The sequence below is a fragment of the Equus przewalskii genome, chromosome 7 (genome assembly GCF_037783145.1).
Source record: "Equus przewalskii isolate Varuska chromosome 7, EquPr2, whole genome shotgun sequence".
NCBI classification, from domain to species: domain Eukaryota; kingdom Metazoa; phylum Chordata; class Mammalia; order Perissodactyla; family Equidae; genus Equus; species Equus przewalskii.
The window spans coordinates 66,986,926-67,012,865 of record NC_091837.1 but is presented as its reverse complement, the minus strand read 5'-3'; the positions used below and the strand labels follow the sequence as shown (position 1 = coordinate 67,012,865).

Below are 25,940 nucleotides of genomic sequence, written 5' to 3'. Positions count from 1 at the left end.
TAAAAACTAAAAAAAGGTCAAGCTAGCAAACAAAAGAGTGCTGGAGAAACACTTCAACTATTTTGTAAGACAGTGTACCTTACAAAATAACTTATCAGACAGAAAAAAATTTCAGGAGAAAATGGAACCACAACAACTGTTATAAGCTTATGAAGATGTTCCATAAAGAAGGATGTGAGAGGCTCAAAATTTTGTAAGGCAACTAACATAAAGCACAGATTTTCATATATTATCACATATCCTTTTTGTAGATTATGAAAGATACGGGGTGAGAGGATATTCAGCTATATTTTAATTGGCCCAATCCAATTGCAGTGCAGATACCAGCTTTGTTCTCACAAAGCATTTAATCTGTATATGACTGGTAATAGGTACAAAACACAACCGAGAGTCATATTTTGAGTCTTATAACCAAGAAAATGCTTGCGCCTCGCTTCCCAAAAAAGCACTTTATAAACAATAAGTTTTGATGGAATAATTCCTGCTCTTCATACACTAAAACCAAAACAGGAGAGACTTCACAGTGGAAAAGAAGAAAAAGCACAGAAAGAGGGCAGGCTCTGATAGTCAGCTTTTGATACACTTAACTATTCTAAGAAAACATTAAAAATTAATTATTTTTGCTCTCATTTACAAAGCCTGAAGGTGATCTCTTAGATAATATTCCTACTTATTTTTCCTAAGGATCAAATGAATCCTTGCCGCTTTAGGGAAATGCTTCTCAGCCTCCCTGGCTTTTTTAGAGTTAACGTTAGTAATTGGTTCTAGGAAGCAATCAGTCTTAAATGCAAAAGACTTCCTGCATCAATCCTTCTGCTGAGAGATGAACCAACATTAACACCAATGACCACAGGATCAAAGACTACAGTGAAATGAAGTAAGGGTCTGATTAGTCACAAAAGCTTCAGATAACAAGTACTGAAGGAGCTGTTTCAACATAGTTCCATCACAGAAAGATCTGCACTATATGGATTCCCGTTCCTACAGCAATTACCAAAGAGGCTGATAGAAGAGAAGGAAAAAGGACCAAGGACGAAGAAAAACACTGGCATGAAGGTCCTAAATTAAAACTTCTGGCAAAATTAAGTGGGCAGAGAAGAACCAGAGATGCTGGAAAAATCTCTCTCTCATTGGCAAAGAACATCTTGTGAAACAAGACTGCCCCAAAATTAACACTTGAAAATGGTAATGTTTAGGTAACAAGAGTTCATCACAGCAATACAAGGCAGCCATAAAAGATGCATTCAACCATTAGTTCAGAAAGCATGCTTTCTAGTCTATGACTAGAGCAAATACAAATGCTAAGTGAAAGCATCAAAATCTAAAGTAAGAGTAGGGAAAGAAATTAACATGCAAGAAAAGAAAAACTATAAAAAAAAAAAGGCACATCACAACTAGAATTACTGAGTGCAACGGTCAAACAAAATGCTTCCAAATACAGAAAAATGGTACCCAGTGCAAATCAGAGCAACCACAATGCCAAGGAGAACAACTCAAGGACCAACTCTGAGTTTTTAAACTCTCAGAAAGCCCACAACAAGGCAGAATATTGAAAGAAAAAATAAGGACAGGATAATTAAACCCAAACAAAACATCTATGCATGCAAATCAAATTAGAAAAGATGTGGATCAAAACCTAAAACCTTTTTTCCAAGTGATAACCCTGCCAGAAGCCCATCAATACTTCATAACTGCAACCCTAGACCTGTAAAAGAAATAAATTCCAGATGAGATACAGGTAGCCAAGGGGCAATTCTGAAGCAACCAACAAGCAAGCCTCTTCCCCACCTGATTCTCAGCTTTTTAATCTCAATGTCTAAAAGATTATCAGGCTTCTTCCAAAGAAACTGCAGAAAAAATTTTCAGAAAGACAGAGAAAAGTCAGTGAGGCTCTAATCAGTCCTAGAACCAATGACCAAAATAAAAGATCCCCTCAAAATGATACAGGAGTCAATTCACAGTACTCCAACAGAATCTGCCAACTCTACATTCCATTGCATGGATAGTATTAACCACCACTGAGATTTCAGAATGGATCTGTCACCTCCAAGATATGATTTCCCCAGGGTTCAAACCAAAGGATCAGAATAATACACATCTTTATACTTTAAAGCATGGAAGAAAAAGTCCTTGAAAGTAATATTACAGCATATTATATAAAATGCAGCCAAAGTCACTTGACTCAGTTCAAGAGTAGAACAAACATGTTTATAGAGTAAAATAACAATCTGGATAAAAGACCAACAAATTCAGAGAAGGGTAAACTAGAGATAACTTGTGTGTATGTCTTGTGTATGTTGGAGGTGAGGAGGAACTTAGAATTTAAATTTCCAAGCTTTAATAGACATATAATGATAATTTTAACTCCAGATACCAAAAATATGGGGAGAAAAAGAAGCTAAAGATTTCATGATGGAAGAAAAATTGAACAAAGGCGCTGAAAAAGAAGGGTGGCTCACTCTATATATTTCGAAGCACAAGGAAACAGTAAAGAAGGAAGAGCTGGTGGGAGCTAACAGAGAACTGGACCTAGTGATGTCTCAGCACAGAGTAAGAGATTACGTAAACAACACAGGTTATTACCTACCCTTTCCGACTTAAGTAGGAACACATGAGCAACACTGAATTAAAATTTGAAATGTAACTCCAGAGAAAGCTGATGAATGCATAATGTGCTCTTGGCACAATTCAAGATAATTTATTTACATCGATCTGTCTACAGGCAGGGTAAGTTTTATAGTAGATAGTCTGAAATAAAAATACTATAATATTCTAGAAATATCCTGACATGAAGCTTAAAAGGATAATAATGCCGTCTATGTTATAAAGAACAAAGGTGAAATAAATTAATGACAAATACATGCTGAAGTAAAGGAAGAAATCAGGAGTTCTATCTTCCTTATCAGATGGATAAGTCAGCTTCAAGGGAATAGATGGAAAAATGGAAGAGAATTTAACAGGCAAAAGTTTTGGATTAAGGCAGAAAAAAGAGAAAAAAGAATGAGATGAAAGACTAACGAATGAAAATTCTTTCTCACCAGAACAGGTGAAATGACCATCGAAAAAGAAAAGAATAAAAGGAAGCAGCTATGCAAGGATACTTATGGCATAAATATAGGATAGAGAATGAAGTGCCAGCCCAATACTAGTTCTGATAAAGGGAACTGGCCACTTTTGGGGAGACAGCATGTTAAATTATAATCTAACTCTACATCATTAAAGTCCCAATTGTCTAACTGAAAATTGCTCTCAGAAAGTAGTCCTCATTAGAAAATGGTATTCTTCAATTTATGTGCCTGTGTATTTTCCCCCCCTCTCTACTTCTTTTATATAAGCAACAGAGGAAATGCTGGCGAGTGTTTTATTACCTTGCTAACCAAACAGTAAACAGTAAAATCAGCTCTAAGAGCAAGGTAATGTAGATACTGGTTTACATACCTATATATATAGGTATTGGAGAAATAACGACTTAACTCTTGTGGCATAGGAAAAAAGTTGTTTGCTATAGAAAATACAGACTTCCCCAAAGTGTGAATTTTTGGGGGCGTGTGTGTGTGTGTGTGTGTATGTGTTCCTGAGAAGGCTGCAACCAATTCTTAGGAACACATCTTAAAGCAAAAGTCAGTAAATATTTTCTGCAAAGGGTAGACAGTAAAAATATTCTGCAAAGGGTAGACAGTAAATATCTTAGGCTTTGAGGACTATAAGCTGTCTGCTCAAACTCCTCAATTCTGCCAATGGAGTGCAAAAACAGCCACAGACATTAAGTAAATGAACACACAAGGCTCTGTTCAATAACTTTATTTATGGATAAATTTTACTTTAATTTCATATAATTTTCACATCACAAACATCTTCTTCTTTTTACTATTCCCCCCAACCATTTAGAAATGTAAAAACCATTCTCAGATCAAGGTCCATACAAAAAAAGGCAGCAGGCCAGATTTGGCCCATGGGTTATAGTTCACTGGCCCCTACCTTAAAGAATGACAAACTTCATAAAATTATTTTTTAATACTACACACTAATTTGATGTCTTGTGGCTTTTTTTTAATCCCAAGAAACAAGATGCCCTGAGTCACGTGAACATCACTAGAAATACACTCTGTTAGGAACAGATCAAAGTAACATGCAAGTTTTCATGAAAGACAAGGAGAGGCACTCTAGGAAACAAGCAAAAGAGGTATGATGTCATATGCATATTTCCCAATTGTTTGCTCCCAATATATTTCAAGATAAAGTGAAAGGCAAGAAAATATGAATGAAAGGGGGAAAAGAATGGTGATAGATATGCCATAAGAGAAAAATCTGTCAAGCCATCTAGACATTTGCTAAAAATAAGAGAAAAACATCAGTTCTAATTCACATATACGTATGGTTCAGAGGTTTTTGATATGAGACAACATGCAAAACATTCTGAAACTCACACCATGTCTAATCAAAAAGTGTTTCTTAAACCACAAGAAGCTGAGAGAGAGTTCCCACCATTCACACCAGCCATGCCGTGAGGCCTAGCCTTTTCTTCTCACTTGTTTTCTGGTTAAAATAAAATTCAGAATTTAAAATATCAGAATACTCCAATTAATACCTTACCTTGCATGTTCCTGAACTCCCACGATCTCCACTTCACTATCTGAAGAGGCAATGTTAATTTCTTCATTGAGTGGTGCATTGCCAGCAGAGGTTTTGTCACTTGCTAGGAATCCTGGATCCAAATGACCTGAGAGAGAAGGGGAAAAAATAAACACTACATTTTGACTTCTCACAAGCAGCAGAAACAACTCATTGACTCATTGTTTAATCATAGAAACAGAATGGCCTTATGAGAGCTTGCCATGGTGAAACTGCTACCAAGTCAAATGAGCTGGGGCAGTGTTCTGTTAAAAAAAAAAAAAAAAAAAAAGGAAAGAAAAAAGGTTTTGGGGCAGCATAGTGGTGTAGTGGTTAAGTTGGTGTGCTCCGCTTCAGCAGCCCAGGGTTCACAGGTTCAGATCAAAGGCACAGACCTAGCATGGCTTGTCAAGCCACACTGTGGCGGCATCCCAAATAAAATAGAGGAAGATTGGCACAGATGTTAGCTCAGTGACAATCTTCCTCACACACACACACACAAAAGTTAAAAAAAAATTAAACAGAATATACACACTCATGGCTAAAAGAATGTTCAAACATGGAAGTAGATAAAAGTAAGAACTCGAAATCTCTCACTCTCTAACTCCCATTCCTTAAGAGAAAAAAAACTTCGAGTACTTTAATAAACATGTATATGTACATATAGGTATATACACAAACTGTGATAATACTATTTTATTTCATAATGCTTTTTGCATTCAACTCCAGTCTGCTATTAAATGACCCGCATAACAGGTTTGTCACCACCTAGAGGGCAATGAGGTTCTCTACTGCTTATTATTTTAATAGAACAAAATTCTAAACCAGAAAAGCTCAAAGGCATATATGGAATAAGCAATAGAAGTAATCATTAATATCAAATTTATACTGGGATGCTTTATGAAAGATTTAACAACTTCCTCTCAATTATTTTAACAATTTTCCCTAAAGGAATGAAAATTTGACAAAATCTGATCTAAAAGGGAAGACTAGAGGCAGATCACAATTTTTGCTCTGAGCAACTGAAACATAACCTGTATGTTGCGAACAGTCCTCATTAGACAGAAACAAATCACATGCTCTGGGGAAAGCACAACAGTTTGGGGCACTGGGGCATGTAAGGACTTTTTCACGAGGGTCTTCATAAAGCATCTATTACATGGTGCAATAAAACACATTCTCCAACATCACAGAAAACATGAGCTTCACAGAAGCCTCTTTGAATAAAGGCTAACGGCACAGCATCAAAATACACAGCTCTATTAACAATCTTAGCAAGAGTTAAAATAATTCGGCCTATGTACCCAGCTCTTGAATGCTCTGACTTAAAAGAATATATTTTAGAATATCTAGAAGTTAACATAGAATAAACAGAGTTGCAACAGGTACAAATTTTCATTTACTCTTTAAAAGATATTTTTATTTGCATACAGTCATCTGATATAAAATTATTCCTCCATATTAAAAAAAAATCCTCTTTGTGACACCTCATATAAACGAAACCAATGTCAGTAAGATTTTACACATAGAACTCTCGCTTTCCTCTCCCTCACCCCCTCACTTCACTCATTCCAATGCTTCAAGGTCACTGGGAAACCTGGTATTTTCATACTCCTGCCAACTTTTAGTGTAATCCTTTTAGAAAATTACAGACAGTCCCAAAGCAAAAACCTTACAACTTTTATACTCTCTGACCCTGTCATCCCATCTCTGAGAATCTAGTCTAAGGGAGAAAGTTTTAAATAAGCAAAATGTTATGATGTCCAAAGATAGTCACTACAAGAGCTATGCAGAAACTTGGTAAAAGTGTATGTGTCACGTACAGTGTCACATATAACACTATAAAAATATGTAGTAATGGGTAAAAGCTGTGAAAAGTAATCAAGTTTGAATACGAGTGTGATTACTTTTACTTTTTTTCTTCTATTGAAAATGATGCACATATGAGAAAACAGAAGATTAAAAAGACTTTTATATAAAACTGGTGATTGAGATTGTATTACAGTCTGCAAGAGGTTGTTAACCTTTTGTATTAAAGAATAATCTAGATAAGATTCTATATGGCATTGGCAGTACGCACCTATCTTCAAACCCTAAAAGCATACAAAAGGTGGCGTTCACCAGACAAAATTGTTTTGTTAAAACTAGGGTGGTCACTTAAATGGAGTTTGGTTAAGTCTGGATTTGGTAAACCTAGATTCTTACTCTGGCCCCAATATACCGTGCCTATGGCTAAGTCTTTTATCCAATTTCTACTTCAACTTTTGTCAAGCACACTGTTCCTACTGTACCACAGGAAGGAACACAAATTGAGTCTTTTCTTTTTTCAAACCTTCAACTTGTCCATAGTCACTATTTTGAGCAGCTTTGCTTTGAGCATACTATCACAGTTTACTTCATCCATTTGTTCCTATAGTAAATACTTGTTTATGACATACTACTTACTGTGCTAGATGCTAGGAATACTATGGGGAACAAATAAGGCAGGTATAGTCTCTACCTTAAATGAGCTTCAATATATTCAGGGATAATAAAAAGCAGTCCATTGCATTACAGCTTGAAACTGCTCTGACAGGGAGGTAAAGAGTGCCCTGGAAGCACACAGAAAAGGAACATTTCCCAGACTTGAGGATAATCAAGGACGCTGACCTCTCAGGGAAGAGTAGCCACAGGTGAGGAGAAGCAGCATAAGGAACATTGTGTTGCCCTTTAGGGTATACAAGTTGGGTGAGATTTGGGGTAATGGCAGTAAAAAGAATAATGAGAAACCAGGCTGGCAAATTCAACAGAGGTCAGATGTGGTAAAGAGTCTGACCTTGACCTTAAGAAGTAGGAAGCCACTGAAGGATTTAAGCAGAAGAGTGACATGATCTGATTTTTCATTTTAAAAAATTTCCTTTTGGAGTGTAGAAACAGAACTAACAGCAAGCAGGGAATACCAGAGGCAAGGAAACCAGTTAGACTGATAGTTTCCTGGGTAAGAAATGATTACAGCTGTACTAGGAAACAAACAAAAGGGAGAATACTTTGTGTTCATGTACATACGGAGGGTTAGTAATGTTGGGAATCAGGCAAATAAAAGAATACAAGAAGCAAAAAATGATGCCTAAGTTTCTGATTTAAGAACTGGATAGAGTCACAGTGTCATTCAGTGCACCAATGAACAGCTGAGGTTGCTTAGGTCATGATGATGACGTGCCTCTGAGATGTCCAATAGGCAGCTGGAGGTACTGTTTGTTCTAGAGCTCAGGTCAGAGGTCTAGAGAGGAAATAAAAATGTGAAAAATCCTCAGCAACAGGTGGGAAGATAAAGGTCATCTAGAGGAGTGAAGGAGGCCTGGAACAGAATCCTGACGAACATCAATAATTAAGGGAGGGGCCAGCCCTGTGGCCGAGTGGTTAAGTTTGCACGCTCTGCTTCGGTGGCCCAGGGCTTCGCCAGTTTGAATCCTGGGCGTGGACATGGCACCGCTCATCAGGCCATGCTGAGGCGGCACCCCACATGCCACAACTAGAAGGACCCACAACTAAAAATATGCAACTATGTACCGAGGGGCTTTGGGGAGAAAATGGAAAAATAGAACCTTAAAAAAAAAAAATATATATATATATATATATATAATAATTAAGGGATGGGCAGAGGAAAGGGAGCTTGTGAAAGTAAGCAAGAGAGAGATATGAAGCCAAGACACCATGGAAAGAGCATTTCTAGGAAGAAGTGCTTAATAATGTTCAACAGAAAGGTCTGATAGGAGGAGGAAGTAAGTAGAGTCTACCAGAATCTGTGGTAAGATGACCATACATGACCTTGGCAAGGGGAGCCTCAGAGGAGTGATGAGGCAGAAGCCAATGTAGCAAAGCAAGCTGAAGAAGAACAGAAGGAAAGGAAGAGCAGACACATTTGAAGAAGTTTGGTTATGGAGGAAAAGGCAATAGGATGGTACCGAGAGGAAGATGGGTTTGAGGGAGCGTGATGTGTATGTATGTATAGTTTTTAAAGATGGGAGAGATCTGGCCATATTTAGAAAAAAGGCAGAGAACAAACAGGTTTCGTGGCAGAAAGCTGAGGTAATTTTGATCTGTGAAGAATGCAGCCAGGCCATCTGCAGAGCACAGGTGTGGGCAGGGAGGCAGGGTATGGGTTTAGAAAAGCGAGTAGCCACTATGAAGAATGCTGCCTAAGGAAAGCGGGGTGTGCTGGGCAGCACTGACAGCCAGGATGAGGTTGCAGATTAGAAAGTTAACATGACCCTTAACTCTGCAACTACGTGATTTTCTCCAGCTAGGCTTAGCAGTGTGGACAAAGGCTCCAAGTGTGCGTCCAGGGGTCAGACTTTGCCAGCTGCATACAACAGGAAAGCCATCTATACAACGAGCTGAGCATATTGGCAAAGGAGAGTTGGGTATATATGCTAGATAGGGAAAGAAGAGAAGCTAGGAGGGGACTGACAAAGGACTACTGGATGGGTTCAATGAGGTAGAAGAGTAGTGTAGTGAAGTAACAGTATGAGAATACAGAAAAGCCCCCAGTGGAAAAGGAGAAAGCATTAGGAAGAAAACCAATGGTTATGAGAAGTAAAACGCTGTACTGCCACCCTCTCAGCCACCTACAAAATAAAGCTTCTGGGACCATCCATTTTTCTCCCATCTTATCCCTCACTCTGTTGTTGCTGCCCTTTGCTCCAGCTACCCACTACTCATCTTCCTACAACTTTACCACTGCCCTCTGGAATGCCAGCTCTATGGAAAACGGCACTGAACTTTCTCTTCAGCTCCTTGTGGAAACCTGACTATTCTGAAAATGCTGCCCCCCTGCAGTCCTCCTCAGTTTTGGGTCCTGCATCCTTATGTACGGACACCAACAGCTCTTATCTTCCAGGATGCTTCCCTTTCACTGCCATAGATTGAGTCCAGGACAGTTTCACCCATTCATGAAACATGATTGGCACCTGGCTTAGTTTCTCTGTCTCCACTTAAAATCCTATTATTATTATCCAGTACTATATGTATACTCATTCATATGAACAACCACCCCAAAACTTTCCATGCCTACTCACTAAGAAGCAAGGAGCTGAGCCACAGAGCCACTTAAAGCCCCCTGTGGTAGACTCACAGCAAGGGGCTCAGCCCTTACCATCCTAAAAGACAAGCTAATTGAATTAAAGCAAAAAAAAAAAAAAAAAAAAAGGCAGATCGTAGGAGTCATAGTTGCTATAACCAAACTCTTTCTCCTTGATTACTCAATGCTTTTAAAAAACAGTAATTAAGGAAACACCAGAACACGACTTAATTAGTTAATTCTTAGTATCTCTGTGCCCAGTTGTATCTCCATAGTTCTAATTTATAATTCTAACTTGAGGAATGTTCTGTGAAATGTCTCAGTCATCAATATTTCTGAACAACCAATTTTCACTGATTAGGTCCATCATCCTGATCCTACCACCTACACAGCCTCATTTCAGATTTGGAAATATCAACACTTTCTTTTTAAAGGAAGAGGAAGAAATAAAAAATTACTATGCTGCTTTTGCTCCTAATTTTATAATATCTTAAGAAAAATAAGGTAACTATCACCAATATTTAAGATTCTTCTGACTTTATTCATCCATTATGGATCCAGAAACTAATAATTTATATACTGCTTTCACATTATTACATCAATCTAAACCATTCTGGCAGTGCAATTTTGGCCATAAAAATTATAATCCAATCCTGCTGGCGTTCAGTATTGTTACAAGACCTGTACAATGCTTTAAAATTGATCACTGAAAAATCAGGGTCTGCTCTTACAGTCAATATCTTTATTATTAGTTTAAAAATGAGTAGAAGATAAAATAAGGGATATGAAGTAAGTGATGGGGGCCTAAATACAAGTTCCCTGGTGAATGCTCATAACTCTAGAATAATAGTGTGAGAGTTTTGCCACATTTCACGTCAGAGCCATTAGATAAAATGTGCCACCCACATAACAAGTCACCTGGGATACACACTAAGTCTGCAGGATGCCATGCTCTAGAAGAGACACTAAGACATTATCCAATAGCCCAGAATGCCTCCTCTCTTCTGTCTATTTCAGAACCAGCACAATTAGTCCTTTTCTCTCGATGTAACCCTCTTCAGCAGGTCAGACATTCCTTTGGGAGCTCCTGTGCAGAGCCTGATGTTCTCTGGCCTTTGGGCCATCCCCTAGTTCCACCCCACCCATGACCTCACAGGAATCTAATAGCAGTGCAGTGCCTAAAGCACACATAAAAGTGAGTCAAAGATGCTATGAGGTTCTTCAAATACTGTCAGTGGTAGTAATCTATTCCTGGTCTAGGATAAGAATAAGCCCTGCAGAAAAAGTGTAAATACCACAATTACCATATATTAAACTGAAAATAAAGTGGAGGACTTATATTTAGCTATTGTGGCAGCTGGCTGTCTCTGTGTAGGTCTTTGCCTATGTAGCTCTTTCGAAAGATAACTTCTTTCACTCTGGGAAAATTCTAAATTTTTGTCCTCCCACTACGGACCTTTCAACAAATAAATAAGTCAGAAAGAAGCAGCATAGAAAAAGTAGTACCTAAATTATTATGGCAAACATTTTCTTTTTGTCTTCAAAAGAAATAATTTAGCTACTTTTTAAATCATAAATCTACTGGGTAAGAATTAGTCTTGAGCTTTTTGCAACACATTAAAGGAAATTATTACATACTGGATGACAGTGGCATGTTAGGTATAATGAAGGTTAATATCTTAAGTCACTGCTCATTTAGCTTTAAAATAAGCAAATTATTACCTTGTGTTTAGTTTTTTCAACAAGAATGTTAAAAACAACTTTTAAAAGCAGGGGAAGAGGAGGTCAGAAACTAAAATCTTACAGTCCATATGAAGCATGTAAACAAGAGGAACCTGACCAAATTTGATCTCCTTCACAAGACTGAAGTGCTAAGAATACATGGCCATTCTCATCTGATTATAAAAAATACAAAGCTCTACACTAAGAACAGGAAACCCAAGATTTACTTCTCTGTACCACAACTAAGCCTGTGTTATGGACAAATCAAGATTACAATCCCTATTTTAAGGATGAGGGAAATACTCATAGCCTACCTTCTTGACGAGAAGGCTGATGGAAAAATGAGATCATTTGTTTAGAATTTTTAATTTCCCAGGGGGAAAAAAGCTCTAAATAAATTTAGTTTACCATAATTATAAGCCTTTCACACCAAGAGTACTTCAGAATTCTGTTTCTCTTAGCTTCATTTACATCTATGCTTATAGTGAGCTATTACCAGCAATAAAAAAATTAAGCCTTTTTCAGAAATCCTGGTAGTTTCCTAAACATGTCCGACGCAAGAGTTATCTGGGGGTGATTATTACAAACACATTCCCAAAGCCCATTTCAGATCTACTTACAAGAACACTCAGGGAGAAATCTAGGCGTCTGAATATTTATAAACACCCCAGGTAATTTCCATGCTCAGGCAAAGTTTAGGAAATACTGTAGCAAGAACAATTAATTCCAGGGCAGGACAGTAAATCAGATATCCACTGATTGGGTCCATTAATCACTTTCTTACTCAAGTCTACTTCAGCATAAATATATTAACACAATGCTGGTTAGCACACCTGAGGGCCTACTGTGTGCTGTATCCTGTACTATGCACACTATATATGTTATTTCACTTAATGCTAACAGTAGCCTTTTGGGGTGGATACTAGTTTTATCCCAGTTTTTTAGTTTTGTAGCTAGGGAAAACTGAGGCATTACATAATTTACCTGAGGTCACAGCATTTCTAAGTAGCTGCTGGTTCAAAACCAGGCTGTTTGTTGGCAGCAGCTGCCATCCACTACACTGTTCAATTCTAGCATCAAGTGAGAAAAGTAAACATGTGGCAAGAGTTGAAAAGGAAAGTTTAGGTCTTTTGTTCACACCAGTGGCTTTCCTAATTTCAACTCTTTTGCCTTGGTCAAAACTAAAACTAAACCATAAAAACTGTTTTGCATACAAGAATATCATCTAATTGCTTGGAAAAAGAGACAAGCTATTCTATCTCCATGTGATCCCAAATGGAGTGGGGCTGCAGACCTGGTCTGAGAAGTTGCTGTTGATTAACCCCTGAATAGTCTGTTTAACGACTGGGTTTTTATTTTATTGGGAGGGACAGAAGGAGGGCTCAGATTAACCATTAGAACATTTATCTTAAACTCAAACCACAAGAACGACCATCTAACTAATACTAATAGTCCAAGTCTCAAAACTATAAACTGGCAATCGAGCATAAGTTCTATTGACATTCTGTAGTGACACATCCCACATACAAAAAGCAGAGGAAGACTGGCACAGATGTCAGCTCAGGGTGAATCTTCCTCACCAAAAAAAAAAAACAAAAACAAAAAACCCTCTATATGAAAAGCAAAAACAAAAAAGTAATTGCTCATGTTTTTCCCAAGAATTTACTATAAAGTGGTCTATATTTAATGAGAAGCATAAGGAAACAGGGAAACAAAACTGAAGTAGAATGGACCACTTAATTTTCACGGATGAAAAATGAAGATAAACTATCCAGTATACAGAACAAATTATATAACTTACAAAAACAGATTCCACAAAATGTGGTCCAATTGCTCTCCTTTGATATAAAGTGACACTGTAAGTGGATTCAAATTTGCAAGGTGGGTATCCACTATGACAGTTACATCAAGACTAGAGTGTGTTATTGTTTTATTTATTACTCACATACCTGCACAGTCAGATCTAGAAAAAAAAAAAAGACTCTGAATGAGCCAATAAATGGCTTCACAAGAAAATGTCATGAGGATCTGTTGAAGAATGATGACCACATCCCATGATATACAAAAATTTACACATAATTTATGGCCCAGTACACACATATGCTCCCTTACATCCTAGAGAAATTACCACACACAGGTACCAAGAGACACGTACAAGAAATGTTAATGGCAGCATAATTTGGAATAGTACACTAAACGTCCAATAAGAGAATGGGTAAGTCAACTGTGATATATTCATCCAGTAGAATACTAAATAGCAGCGAAAACTGAATGAACTAGAGCCACACTTATCAACAAGAACCTCACAAAACATTGAACTAAAAAAAGCAAGTTGCACATGATTACCTTCAATGTAATACCAATTAGTATTAAAACATGCTTGTTTACAGATACATAACAAATGCAGTAAAAATATAAAGAAATACACAGGAATACCAAATTCAGGACAGCTTTGGAGTGAATAGGGGAAAAGGAAGGAGAACAGACAGTCGAAGCCATGGTATTTCCCTCCTCACATATTTTTGCTATGTTCTATTTCTTAGACTAGCTTAGAGCTTAGAGGTAAGCACACAAAGGCTAGTGATGATTTAGATAATCAAGGTAACAATTACTTGAACCTGAAAATGTGATGCCATCGCCAACACTGGTGACTTTAATGATATTTTAAGACCCCAAACCTTGCACTATTAAGTTAAATAAGATGAAACTGCTGGGTTTGTTGTAGGTCAAAAAGTCAAGTATTAACAATTCCATATGGTTCAAGCTAACATTAAAATTCTTGGGGCTGGCCCTGTGGCCGAGTGGTTAAAGTTCCACGCAATCTGCTTCAGTGGTGTGGGTTTGTGGGTTCAGATCCCAGGTGCAGACCTACTCCACTTGTCAGCCACGCCGTGGAGGCATCCCACATACAAAAAGCAGAGGAAGACTGGCGCAGATGTCACCTCAGGACGAATCTTCCTCAGCAAAAACAAAAACAAAAAACCAACCTCTATATGAAAAGCAAAAAAAGAGAGTAATTGTTCATGTTTTTCCCAAGAATTTACTATAAGGTGGTCTATATCTAATGGGAAGCATAAGGAAACAGGGAAATAAAACTGAAGTAGAATGGACCGCTTAATTTTCAACGGATGAAAAATGAAGATAAACTATCCAGTACACAGAACAAATTATATAACTTAAAAAAACAGATTCCACAAAATGTGGTCAAACTGCTCTCCTTTGATATAAAGTATTACTACTTAATTCTTTTCAAAGTGCTTATACATATTAATAAAGCCTTAAAAGATCATTATTGGCCAAAGCAAGTATTTATGCATATAAAAATTGAAGTCCAGGGGAGAAATGCTTTGTCCAAGGTCAAATAGGCAGTTAGCAGTCAAAACATAGTTAAAACTAAACCCAGGTCCTGTTCCAAAATTAGCCACAATAAATTAATCAGAAACTCAACAAATGAAATTTTTATTAGTTCCAATCAAAGATTATGAAAGGAAACATTAAGGACAACAATCTGTGGGGTTCTGTCTTTTTTGTTTCCTAACAATCTGAATATAAAAAGTTCTAAACTATAACCCATTGTTATTTTTATAATACAAAACTCATTTCCCATAAACACAGTATTTTAGGTAGTAATTAAGTTACTAGATGAGCTCACAAAAGCCGGTGTAATTTATAATTTAACTAGAAACCTACAGTCCTTCCATAACACTAAAGAAAATACACATGACATAAGCAGTCTGTCTCTCACTCCTCTCCCCCTCTTTTCTCAAACTTAAGCACTAGTACTTTTATAAAAAAGGTTTAAATTAGAAAGAATATTGAAAGAAAGACTTTTGAAGAACATATTGAAGGAGTGTTGGAGGCACTGTGCAAGGTTTTCAAAGGTGATAGGAATGGGTTTTTTGATGAATAAATATCACTCTTAAGAATCACCACAGAACCAAGATAAATAATGCAAAACAGGGAGATAGATTTTCCTGAGATAACAGAGGCAGAAACTGAAAGAAAAGGGTTAGAAAAGACAAATATGAGAACTACCGTAGGGGAATTAACAGGGACACCGCACTGAGTGGCAGAAGCAGCAGCACAGCAGTGCACAGGAACAGCCCCACAGGGCAGGTTTAAACAGTTCCTTCCCCGAGCTGTCAGGTCACCGTGCAGAGTTAAGTGAGGGAAATCACGGAGAAATGGGGAAGGGATGGGGGAGGGAGGGAGGTAAGTCATCTAGGTATTTTTCACATTAGGCATTTTTAACTCAAGAAATATGTCTACTGAAATCTACCTATGCCTACAATTAATGTCTTATGTATTCTCATTTTGCCTCCTTCTGATGAGGAAAGATGCATGACGTGCTACCCAAATCTCCTTTTCAGTTATAACTGGCACCCTGGATAGTCACAATCATCTAATGCCAGATGTCTCTGGTTGGCCTGCTCTCCTCAGCAGGGTCCACTACAAGGAAAACAGATGCCAGGACACATGCACATTACACCATTAGAGAAGGGGGAGGGGAGGGAGACCAACCTGCCTCCGCATTCAGCTCCTCTAGAAGCCCGCTGGTCCTCCAGGTAGCTCCTGTGTCCTGGCCTCCTACAGAATTACTGTGCTCTTGAACTACTGCAGCCGCCAATAAATTGTCCACATTTACCACTTCTGGGTCAGAGCTGGTGTCAGACATATCATAATGAGCTACAACTGGAGGTCCATCTAGGGAGGAAAAAAAATGTATACTTGTATCTAACTTGTGGGGTGAAAAATACTTCCGAAACTAAGAGCCCTAAAAATGCCAGTGGCCTTTATCTTATTATTCTCTCATCAGAAAAGCTGCACTTTATACATCTATTTTGCATATGACGTGAAAGTGGAAAAGATAACCCGAGTTTACAAAGATGAAGGACACATTTGGGAAGGAGGAAAAGGAGTGTTATTATGAAGAACAGAAGACAGGACTATACTGAACAATGTTACACTGAATCCCTGTCATACTTCTTTAAAGAGCAAAAGATTAAGGGGGAAGACTCCACAGAGCAAGTAAAACAGACTGTTTAAAGGAAAAAACTGATGCAAACTATTAAAATTCAATTTAGACTTTTTAAGAGAATGAATCTAGCTCTTTCTCTTAGTAGCTAATACTAAAAGTCCCTAGTAGATTCAGAGAAGAAAATCAAATACATATTTTCATCTTTCTAAAGAAAAAAGATTAACACTAAGAGCTCTACTTGACTGACTGATCTACTTCCAGTAAAGCCCTTTTATAAAATCAGGGATGTTATGCATTTTACGACATTCCACAAAAAGAAAATATTCGCAAAATCCATCTTCAGGATTTTGCTTTGGATGTCTTAGAGGGGTCCCTTATGAGGAATATTTATATTTTCTTTTCCATGAGAAAGACAACCAGCTGACACTCCAAGGAAATGATATGCAATCTTATGGGTTATTTTAGTGGAAGATATTAAGAGTTCTTACTGGAAAAATAAGAGATCCTTTCCACCTCCGAATCACCCTAACTAGCTGAAAAAGGCAGCTGAGTTCCAAAGTAATTACACCGCAGTGATTCATGCTAAAATAACTCAATATTCATGCTTGTAGAATAGATCCATGCTTTAAAACGCTAATGCTACCCTTTTTCTAATGTAACAGCAAAAAGCAAAAACCAAGTTTTCATTCAAGTATGAAATACATCCCTTACTACCTCCATTTCAGAATAAAGCAGAAATAAAGGAATGCTGTTTCTCCCCCCAACAGCTATTTATGAAGTGCAGGCAGATCATTTATTTCCATAAAGATTTTTTAGTATCATCCAACAAATTAACATTAAACACCTCTATTTTATGAAACTCTTGACTATGAAGGAATACATACGCCAATGAATTATTAAAATAGAACACAATGAAGGATTACTGTTTTAATACAAACATCCATTGTGTAAACTGTTACTGAACAAAACATGGAACACACTTGGGGTATTTATCCCTTATAACTAAGTTCCTAAACCACAGGTTTATGTAGCAACATTTTTAAAATAAAAAATGACCAAACATAAAGCAAATGGGTTAAGTGCCACCGTGTAAAGGACAGACATGTCACAATATGAAATTCTGACGATCATGACAATTTCAGTTGACTACTTAGAAATAATTTCCAATTCCCCCAAAAGGGTAAATCAAGTTCATAAAATTCAACAGTGTAGCCTTGGGATCAGTTGGTAATGGATTTTAGTTGGTAATGGATTTTAGTTCAAATAGCAAAAAATTGGTTCATGTTTGAGGTTTTTCTTTTCTAAAAAAAGAAAAGAAAGCTGTATCATTTATGGAGTTCTCGTCAGAGTTCAAAATGACTATTATGGAATCAAGATACCGTGTGATGTCCAAATACTTGAGTGCAGAAGATAAGAGGGTCAAGTACAATATTGACTATTTGACCAAATGTTCTAGTTTAAAAGGGCTTTATTAAGTGTTTTGTGTTTGCAAAATAATTAGAAATTTATATCACTAATACCATTCACAGACTCTTGCCCTCACATCCCTCCCACAACCACCAAATTGAGGCAATAGGTCAACAGTCAAGTCAAAATTGTACCACTCCTATATGTATAATCATGCAAATAGTATAAGTATATATGTACATGCAGAGTAACATCACCTACCCATGGAAATAACTTGTCTGAAAGTCTTCATCAGTAGGAAATACAAGCATAAACTTGTTATCTGGCTTCATTCTTGTATCTTCCATATTTCCAAACAGCACACCTTATAGCTTAGCTTAAATTTAGTATTCATCATAAACAAAGACAGTAATATTTTCATATTTTAATTACACTTAAAAGTTAAAATAAATTATCACTGTCACTTAATTTTCAGTATATTCAAACGATGACAAGTCAATACCATACAACTTTAACAAAACAATGGTTGCCTTTCCAACCTTGTCTTCCAACAAGAAATCACAATTAAGGATCTTGTGTTCCAAGGTCATCTTACACTTCTCGTTGGCAAACCAAGATTACATAAGATGTGTTTAACGCACTTAGCAGGGGGTCCTGGACTTTTAATCACTAAGTGAATATTAGTTAACTGATGGTGACAATTTGTGATATTCTTTTAAAACGTGATTCCTGCTACACAGCAGAATTAAGAGACAGGTAAGATCCTGTAATGATTTCATCTGCCTTTTAAAAGAAGCATCTCTTGGGGAAAAAAAAAAAAATCAAACCACTAAGGAGGAGCTAGGAAAACTCAGCACATTAATAACAGAGGCAGCTATTTATGGTTCCAATTTGACTCTCATCAATTCATTACAGGATGGAATAAACATGGAGGCATTGTCCTTCCTCTCACTTGACTACTCCTCTCTGCAGTTAAAACAATTACACTGCTACTAAGATTATCTGACTTTCAAAAACATCAAAATAGTCACTTCAAGTTACACATGGAAACATTTCCCATTTAAAATTTAGTCACTAGGGGCTGGCCCCGTGGCCGAGTGGTTAAGTTCGCGCGCTCCGCTGCAGGCGGCCCAGTGTTTCGTTAGTTCGAATCCTGGGCGCGGACATGGCACTGCTCATCAGACCACGCTGAGGCAGCATCCCACATGCCACAACTAGAAGAACCCACAACGAAGAATACACAACTATGTACCGGGGGGCTTTGGGGAGAAAAAGGAAAAAATAAAAATCTTTAAAATTTAGTCACTGGGGCCGGCCCCCTGGCCCAGTGGTTAAGTTTGCACACTCTGCTTTGGAGGCCAAGGTTTTCACCGGTTCGGATGGTGGGTGTGGACACGGGGCCGCTCGTTGGGCCACGTTGAGGCAGCATCCCACATGCCACAACTAGAAGGACCAACAACTAAAAATATAGACAACTATGTACCGGGGGGGATTTGGGGAGCAAAAGGAAAAATTTTAAAAAATAATAATAGAATTTAGTCACTAATGTAAGCACATTCCATGTTTACAACATTTAAGGTTATCCAACCTGCACATTCTCCTATCTGCTAACTCTGATGTGTCACAATCTTAAAACATAAATTTATAATAATGAACTTCCTAGTTTTTCTACAACCATTAAAAGCATCTCTCAGTAAACGTAAATTTAACACAATTAGTTAATAACTATTTGGTCTAGGTTAATCCAAGTGCTGTTTCTCCTGACTGAAATTTTTGCTGCTCGTCACAAGGCAAGAAAAATTAAAGTTGGGCAATCCACCAACTACTTTTTGTTTAAGAACATCACCTCATCCATTTTATGCTAGAAACAGGTTTGTACACTCTCACTGACCTCCTAGACGATAAACAGGTTCTAACTTTTCAAATACCAAAATACAGATGTATCTGTGTCATCACACATCCCTCATACAGTGAGGTTTGCCCTTTTATGACCTTAACCTTAAACCTTCTGTATTATTGTCATCAAATGTTTAATTTTATAAATTAGTTTTCTTTCAGTCAAATATGTTCTAAGTCTCATGGAAATAATTTGAATCAAGAAAACAAAAAACGAGGCAAAACAAAACCTAACATCCTTTATTGTGTTTATCCCTGACAAATCCCTCTTTTCAAATCTGACAAACAAAAGCTCAGAATTTTAAAACTATATAAGGTAATACATAATTTACCACTCTTTGTCTTATAGACGAGAAATTGGAGTCCTAGTTAGGTGGAACCGGAACAGACTACAGTTGTTCTCACTGTTGAGGGAACAGGGAATATACAGGATGAGACTGGGAGCAGCATACGAAGTACATACAGATTTTTGGTAGCAAACACATAGGTTAAGGTCCTGCCTACTATTACTTAGCTGTATAACTCAGTTTCTTCACAGGGTTACGGTTGGGGTTAAAGAAGATATAATGCAGAACACAAAGCAGTTCAAATATTGGTCCAATGCCCCATCTACTATAATTAGCACCTGCTCTACTTCATTATTTATATGCTTATCTTCACGTGTAAACTCTGCTGTACACAGACTGCAACTTATACTGATCCTAGATTAATGCGAATTGTTAAGTAAATGCTTTGCTGAGATTAGAGATCATCACTAATGTGGCTTTTGTATTTTTATTTTTGTATGAAGTGAAATGTCAGCTTGGATGTATTCATATAAAAGTGTTTCAAAGCCAAACAGACATCATTTTGGATTATTTCATATTTAGCATCATCCTTGCCTACAGAGGCCTTCCACTAACAAAGTGTTGTCAGTCTCCTAGTATGAAATCTAAACAGATCTAGGAAACAGGAATTCCTCTTGTATCCCAGAAACACCTGGAAATGTCACTCCTCCTTCTCTCTCTATTGCTAAGTCTTAGGCCCAAGTAAAGGTGGGGCAATGGACCAATACATGGTCTGCCCCTTCAACTCCCAGTTCTATGGTTATAGTAATATACAATAAAGCTCAGAAAAAATTCCTTCTCTTCTCCCTACTACAGCCAATCTCCCAAAACCCCTCACTAGAAGAGGAAAAATCTATCTTGTTGCTGACGAAGGATGCCATACAGTGCCATTATCTACAACATCAAGAGAAAGGGGAAGAGGGCGAAAATCACAGTCAGCTTCAATCCAGATAGCAAGATTAAAAAAAATTACACCCGAAAGAAGAGTTCTTAGTAATTACCTAGCCAAGGGATCTAAGAAAGGGAAGTGTGTGTGTGGTGGTCAGGCGAAGAAAAGACGTGTGGGGGAACGAGGTGTGGTCAAGATGGATTGAGGGAAAAGAGCAACCACCTCAAGAGTTGCAGAAGGGAATTTGCATTTTACTAGAACCTACCCAAGAAAAAACGCTTTTTCACTACACACCAAAATATTTACCAAGATGAAAATTTATATTTGCAAATTAAAAAGAATATTTGAGAATACCTATGCTGTATTTTAGTACTACCAATCAAAAATAAAATATATATACCTAGAACAATTTGAATAAATAGCATTTTCAAAGCATCTTAGAAAAGATGATTACATCAACTAGAAAAGACAAAAATCTATATAGAAAAATGCCATCTCTAGAAAAACAGCTTTAAATACCAAAAACTACAAGTGTATATTTTAAGAATAATATCATAAAGCTATTTTAATAGAAAAGAAAAATGCCTGAGATAGAGCTAAATGAAAATGAAATCCAGCAATATGCACTGAAATTTTACATTTAGAAGTTAAGTCATTTTTAAAGTAAAATTGAATCAATGTTAATTTTGTACGTTTCCCATTATACTCATCTCAGTTATTAAAAATTTAGATGTTATAAAGTTTCCAAGGTGGGAATAAAGTTTTAAGGATTATGCCTGTTCTTATATCAAACTGGTAAATGACAGATCATTGTCTGCCCAGAAAAGTTACCTATGATACTAATGAAAGGATCAAAGAAGAGGCAAAAGCAAATACTCACGATTATCAGAGTAGTTAAAAAGTTGACCATAAGAAAGATTTAATTTTAACCCTTCACCACTAACTAGAGTTGGGAAGACTGAATCAAGAGAGCTTATTCAAAAGACAACTTAGGTAATTTATCTGGATATTCAAAGGAACCTAAAAATACAGAAAACAGGGCTCAATTTATCTTTCTATTTCAGGGACAAATCCATGACCTACTGCTTTGAGGATTTAGATCTATAGAGAACAAAACTAAAATATCTGCACTACATACACAAAGGAAGAATACAAAAATTAGATACAACTTTAGCCACATGCCCATGTCTGCGTACCCTGCTAAAGATAGATCCATTCCAGTTTTTTGATTATTCCTCAATTAGTCTAAATTTTGCTATTTTCCAAATATTCCTCAATTTTCAACAGAATAACTTAGTAGGACACATAAAGGAAAAGAATCTCAACCTTTTATGTTAACACTGGTATTTTGTTATTTCCTTTTTCAACATACCAATTACAAAAACTTGAAATTATCCCCAAAACATCATGTAAAAATCTATCATTAGTTATACTGACTACAAACTAATACTATTCATTTCATTGTGGAAAGGCAGTTTTCTTGACTCAGGCACACCTAATGTAGATTAACTGGTAGGGAATCACTAATGTAACAATGCTGTCCTCAACAGAGCAACAAGAAACATTTCTCTTTTAACATTTTTATTTATCTAGGTTAGCCGTTACACTTCAAATGCAGAGTTAGGTAAAAGGTATAAATAAAATAACAGTAATTTGATAACATTCTTCCCAAATCTTAAAGTTATAATATGAATAAGACTTCATTACCAAAGAATACACTTCCTCGTGGATGATTATTCCTTCACCTTTTAGGATGTCTTCTATTTTATGTTGTAGTAATTTAATGTAATATGAAAAGATGTACTCAATATTAGTAAACTAACAGTTTGGTTTCAATCCCCACTAACTTTCCTAAAGTTAGAAGAATTAAACACAGAAATCAAGAAAAAAACAAAAAGTGAACAAATTTGGAAGTAATTCATGTTGTTTACAATTCATTTACTCCTACAACTGTTATAGACAAATTAAAAAGAGAAGTTTCTTATCTGTACAATGGTTGAGTGCATAAACACCATTTTTTGGAGAAGATTTTGAGAAGAATATTTCTTTCAGAACAATTTTTAGAGAAGGAACTTAATAATAATTTAATAAATTTTAAGTTTAATAAATTTGCTGAAACTGTTTTGATACTTTATTTTCTGATATGCGGTATTCCACAAAACCTTTTTCATTGTACCCTCACTGTACTATTTAAATAACACAAACACGAGAGAGGGAAATCAATACAAGCTAAACAAAATATAACAGGTACAATTATTTTTAAAACGTTACCTTCTGTAATATAACTTGCCTATAATTTGTTATTCTGAACAAACGATGACAGCACAAAGCCTATTTACCATCTTTTCTATTACTTCCATGTAACTGTACCATTAGATAAATTCAGCTGTATATTAAAAGTGAAAATTATCAGTAATATTAATTTGGGGTGCTTTGTTTGCTCAACAAAAGGATTCACTACAGCATTTCTTTCATTAACAAGCAAACTGAATACATTTTAAATGATTTCATTCCTAATATTCTGACTTGCATATAAACTTTAAGTAAAAACTCTTATGTAAATTGAGACAAACCTAGACGCACAGACCTTTGCTGTTAAATCTACATAACACTAGGGAATGACAAAAGCAATGAAGCAAAATCAATCAGTTCTTGTATAATCTTTTACTCTGTCTGCTAGTGAAACAAACAAGAGGTCAAAATCCTTACTTGACAATTAAAAAAAAATAGATCAACTTTTTTCTCAGAGTTAATCACCCTAACTAGGTTTATGTATGGGCAACTCTTTTTTTTCCTCCATACATTTAGGAAGGAATGAATAGACAGTATATTAATGACCTGAATCCATTAAAATCCCTGTAGACTATTGCATAGTTATCTGTCTCCAGCAACTTGTCAAATATAACAATAAAAATACAGAATTTACTAATTAACTCAGAATTTTGAAGGTGAATACACATACATACACACACACACACTTGAGACTAGGTTCATTCCTCTGACTTGGTAACTAAAAAACAGATTTTTCTCTTGGAACCCCAAAATGACAGCATAAAACTTCATGCAAAATATTAAATCTTAAGATTTTAATTTTACTGTGTTGTGTTCTACATTAAAATTTTATTTGGGCTTTTATTACACTCAATTTTAATACTGCACACCAAGTACACATCAATATAATTAAGAGTTACTATTATCTAATAAGTTGCTCAAACAACCAGATAATTCTAATCTGCTGGTTAAACTCTCTTAAAATGATTAGGTAGCTAATGTCCTAGAACACTGAACTAGTACAAACTAGGCAGAAAGCAGTCTGTAGACAGATTCAGACAACACATTTACCTTTAGTGAGGGGATAATGCCCCCTTTTAAATACTAGCAACTGAATTCTATATGCACATATTAGAGAAATGAAATAATCCAAATATGGGATTTTATTCTTAAATAAAAAGCATTTCAACCACATCTAGATTAATGTCATATATAGGATGAAAGAAGTTTCTTCCCAGCATTAGCCCTTCATAGACTACAAAAAAGTCCAGACAGGACACATTCCCTATCCTTCTTAAACTTCTAGGGAAATTAAGGGAAAACCACACTAGGCACTTCTAAAACTATACCTACATAAAAATGCCACCACATAATCAAAAAGTAATCTCCACTTCTTAGTATTTATACTTATAAGTACTTATAATCTTAGGAATACAGACTTTGCCTCAGGGAAAGCGAATTCAGTAATTCACAACAGCAGTCACGTAAAAAAAAGTATTAAAACTACTTCAAATACTTACTTCTTTAAATGTCCACTATACAAAAGAAAACTCTTTTTTTTGAAAGAGTAACTTTTAAATTGTGTGACCTGGAAAAAGTATAATCATTTTAAAGCACAACTCATTATAAAACCTATTGTTTTCCAAAACAATACTCCTTAAGACAGTAACACATTTTCAAGGCACTGTGAGAAACTGAAAATCAGGATAAAATTTGTATATATGTTTCTGCTAAAAATTATTCTTAAGGTTAAAATCTCCAAATCACAAAATATCGAATTTTGCTTTAGAATAAGTTATAACATTTTGGCATATATTCTATGAATTAAATCAATGTATTCTAGTGTTCCTTTTCTTTCTACCAAAACCTTTATTTCCAACAAAACCTTTCTTTCCACATCTTTATCCAAAATTATGTAGAAAAGGTTTCCCAAAATTATTATCGTTCAACATCTGAAATGTTATTCTCAAAATGTTATTCTTACCTTGAATAACAATCATTAAAACCTATGTTTGATAATTCCATTGCCTTGAAATTTTTTCATTTTTCTCTATCTGTAGACCTCTTACTCAATTATATAATAATAACAAAAACTAAAGTATATCCAGTCAATACTAGGAATATGTCTCTATATCTTATTCTTAAAAGATAAATTCATACTTTCTATTTTAAAAATAAAAAGTATTTCAGTACATGCTTAATACATCAAATATTAAATCATGAAACAAAAAAGAAAGCTGGTAAGTGCCTGAAGTAGTTCATACATGCATAGAAAAGTAGTCATGTTAACACGTTGAAATTAAATTAATATTTTCTCATGTCTAGTAAAATCTCTGATCCCAGGAAGAAGTTGAAGACAGAAGAAACTTCCCTGGAAACATCTCATCTTCAAGTAAAAATTATAGATTAGTCAAAATCCAGTCAGTCATCCAAAACCACTATGCTCTTCCCGTTGATATAAAACTTAATTTAAAAAAAATATTAGCTGAAGTAGTTTACAAGTGTGGTACTATCATTTCAGAGAAAAACCCATCAGTTACAATAAATTCCTATATATTTTATGGTGAAAATTCATACTAATATTATGTATGTTAATGTTAAGAAATGCTTAGCATATGTTAAGAAATTTATTACAAGTTGCACAGTGTTCAAACTTTACCCCATTTGTCAAACACTAAGTTCAGGAAATCTGACAGTCATTACACAATAAAGATACTACTAATCTTTTTCATAAATGAGAACCGAGCACACTAACAAGGTTTTCCCAAAGTTAACTCCAAA

General features: G+C 36.0%; 1 protein-coding gene across 5 annotated transcripts in view; it reads right to left on the bottom strand.

Moving 5' to 3' along the window:
- ARK2N (arkadia (RNF111) N-terminal like PKA signaling regulator 2N) overlaps positions 1–25,940 on the bottom strand; it is a 76,662-nt gene that overhangs the window by 6,817 nt on the left and 43,905 nt on the right. For 2 of the 5 annotated variants that reach the window (XM_008534501.2, XM_008534500.2), the window contains exons 3-4: positions 15,914–16,096; positions 4,594–4,720 (exon numbers count right to left, since the gene is read on the bottom strand). In XM_008534501.2, the coding sequence (XP_008532723.1) occupies positions 4,594–4,720; positions 15,914–16,096 (310 nt within the window). Of the gene's footprint in view, positions 1–1,643; positions 1,706–4,593; positions 4,721–15,913; positions 16,097–25,940 lie in introns of all 5 variants that reach the window. The other 3 variants (XM_070627586.1, XM_008534503.2, XM_008534502.2) reach the window with 2 other exon arrangements.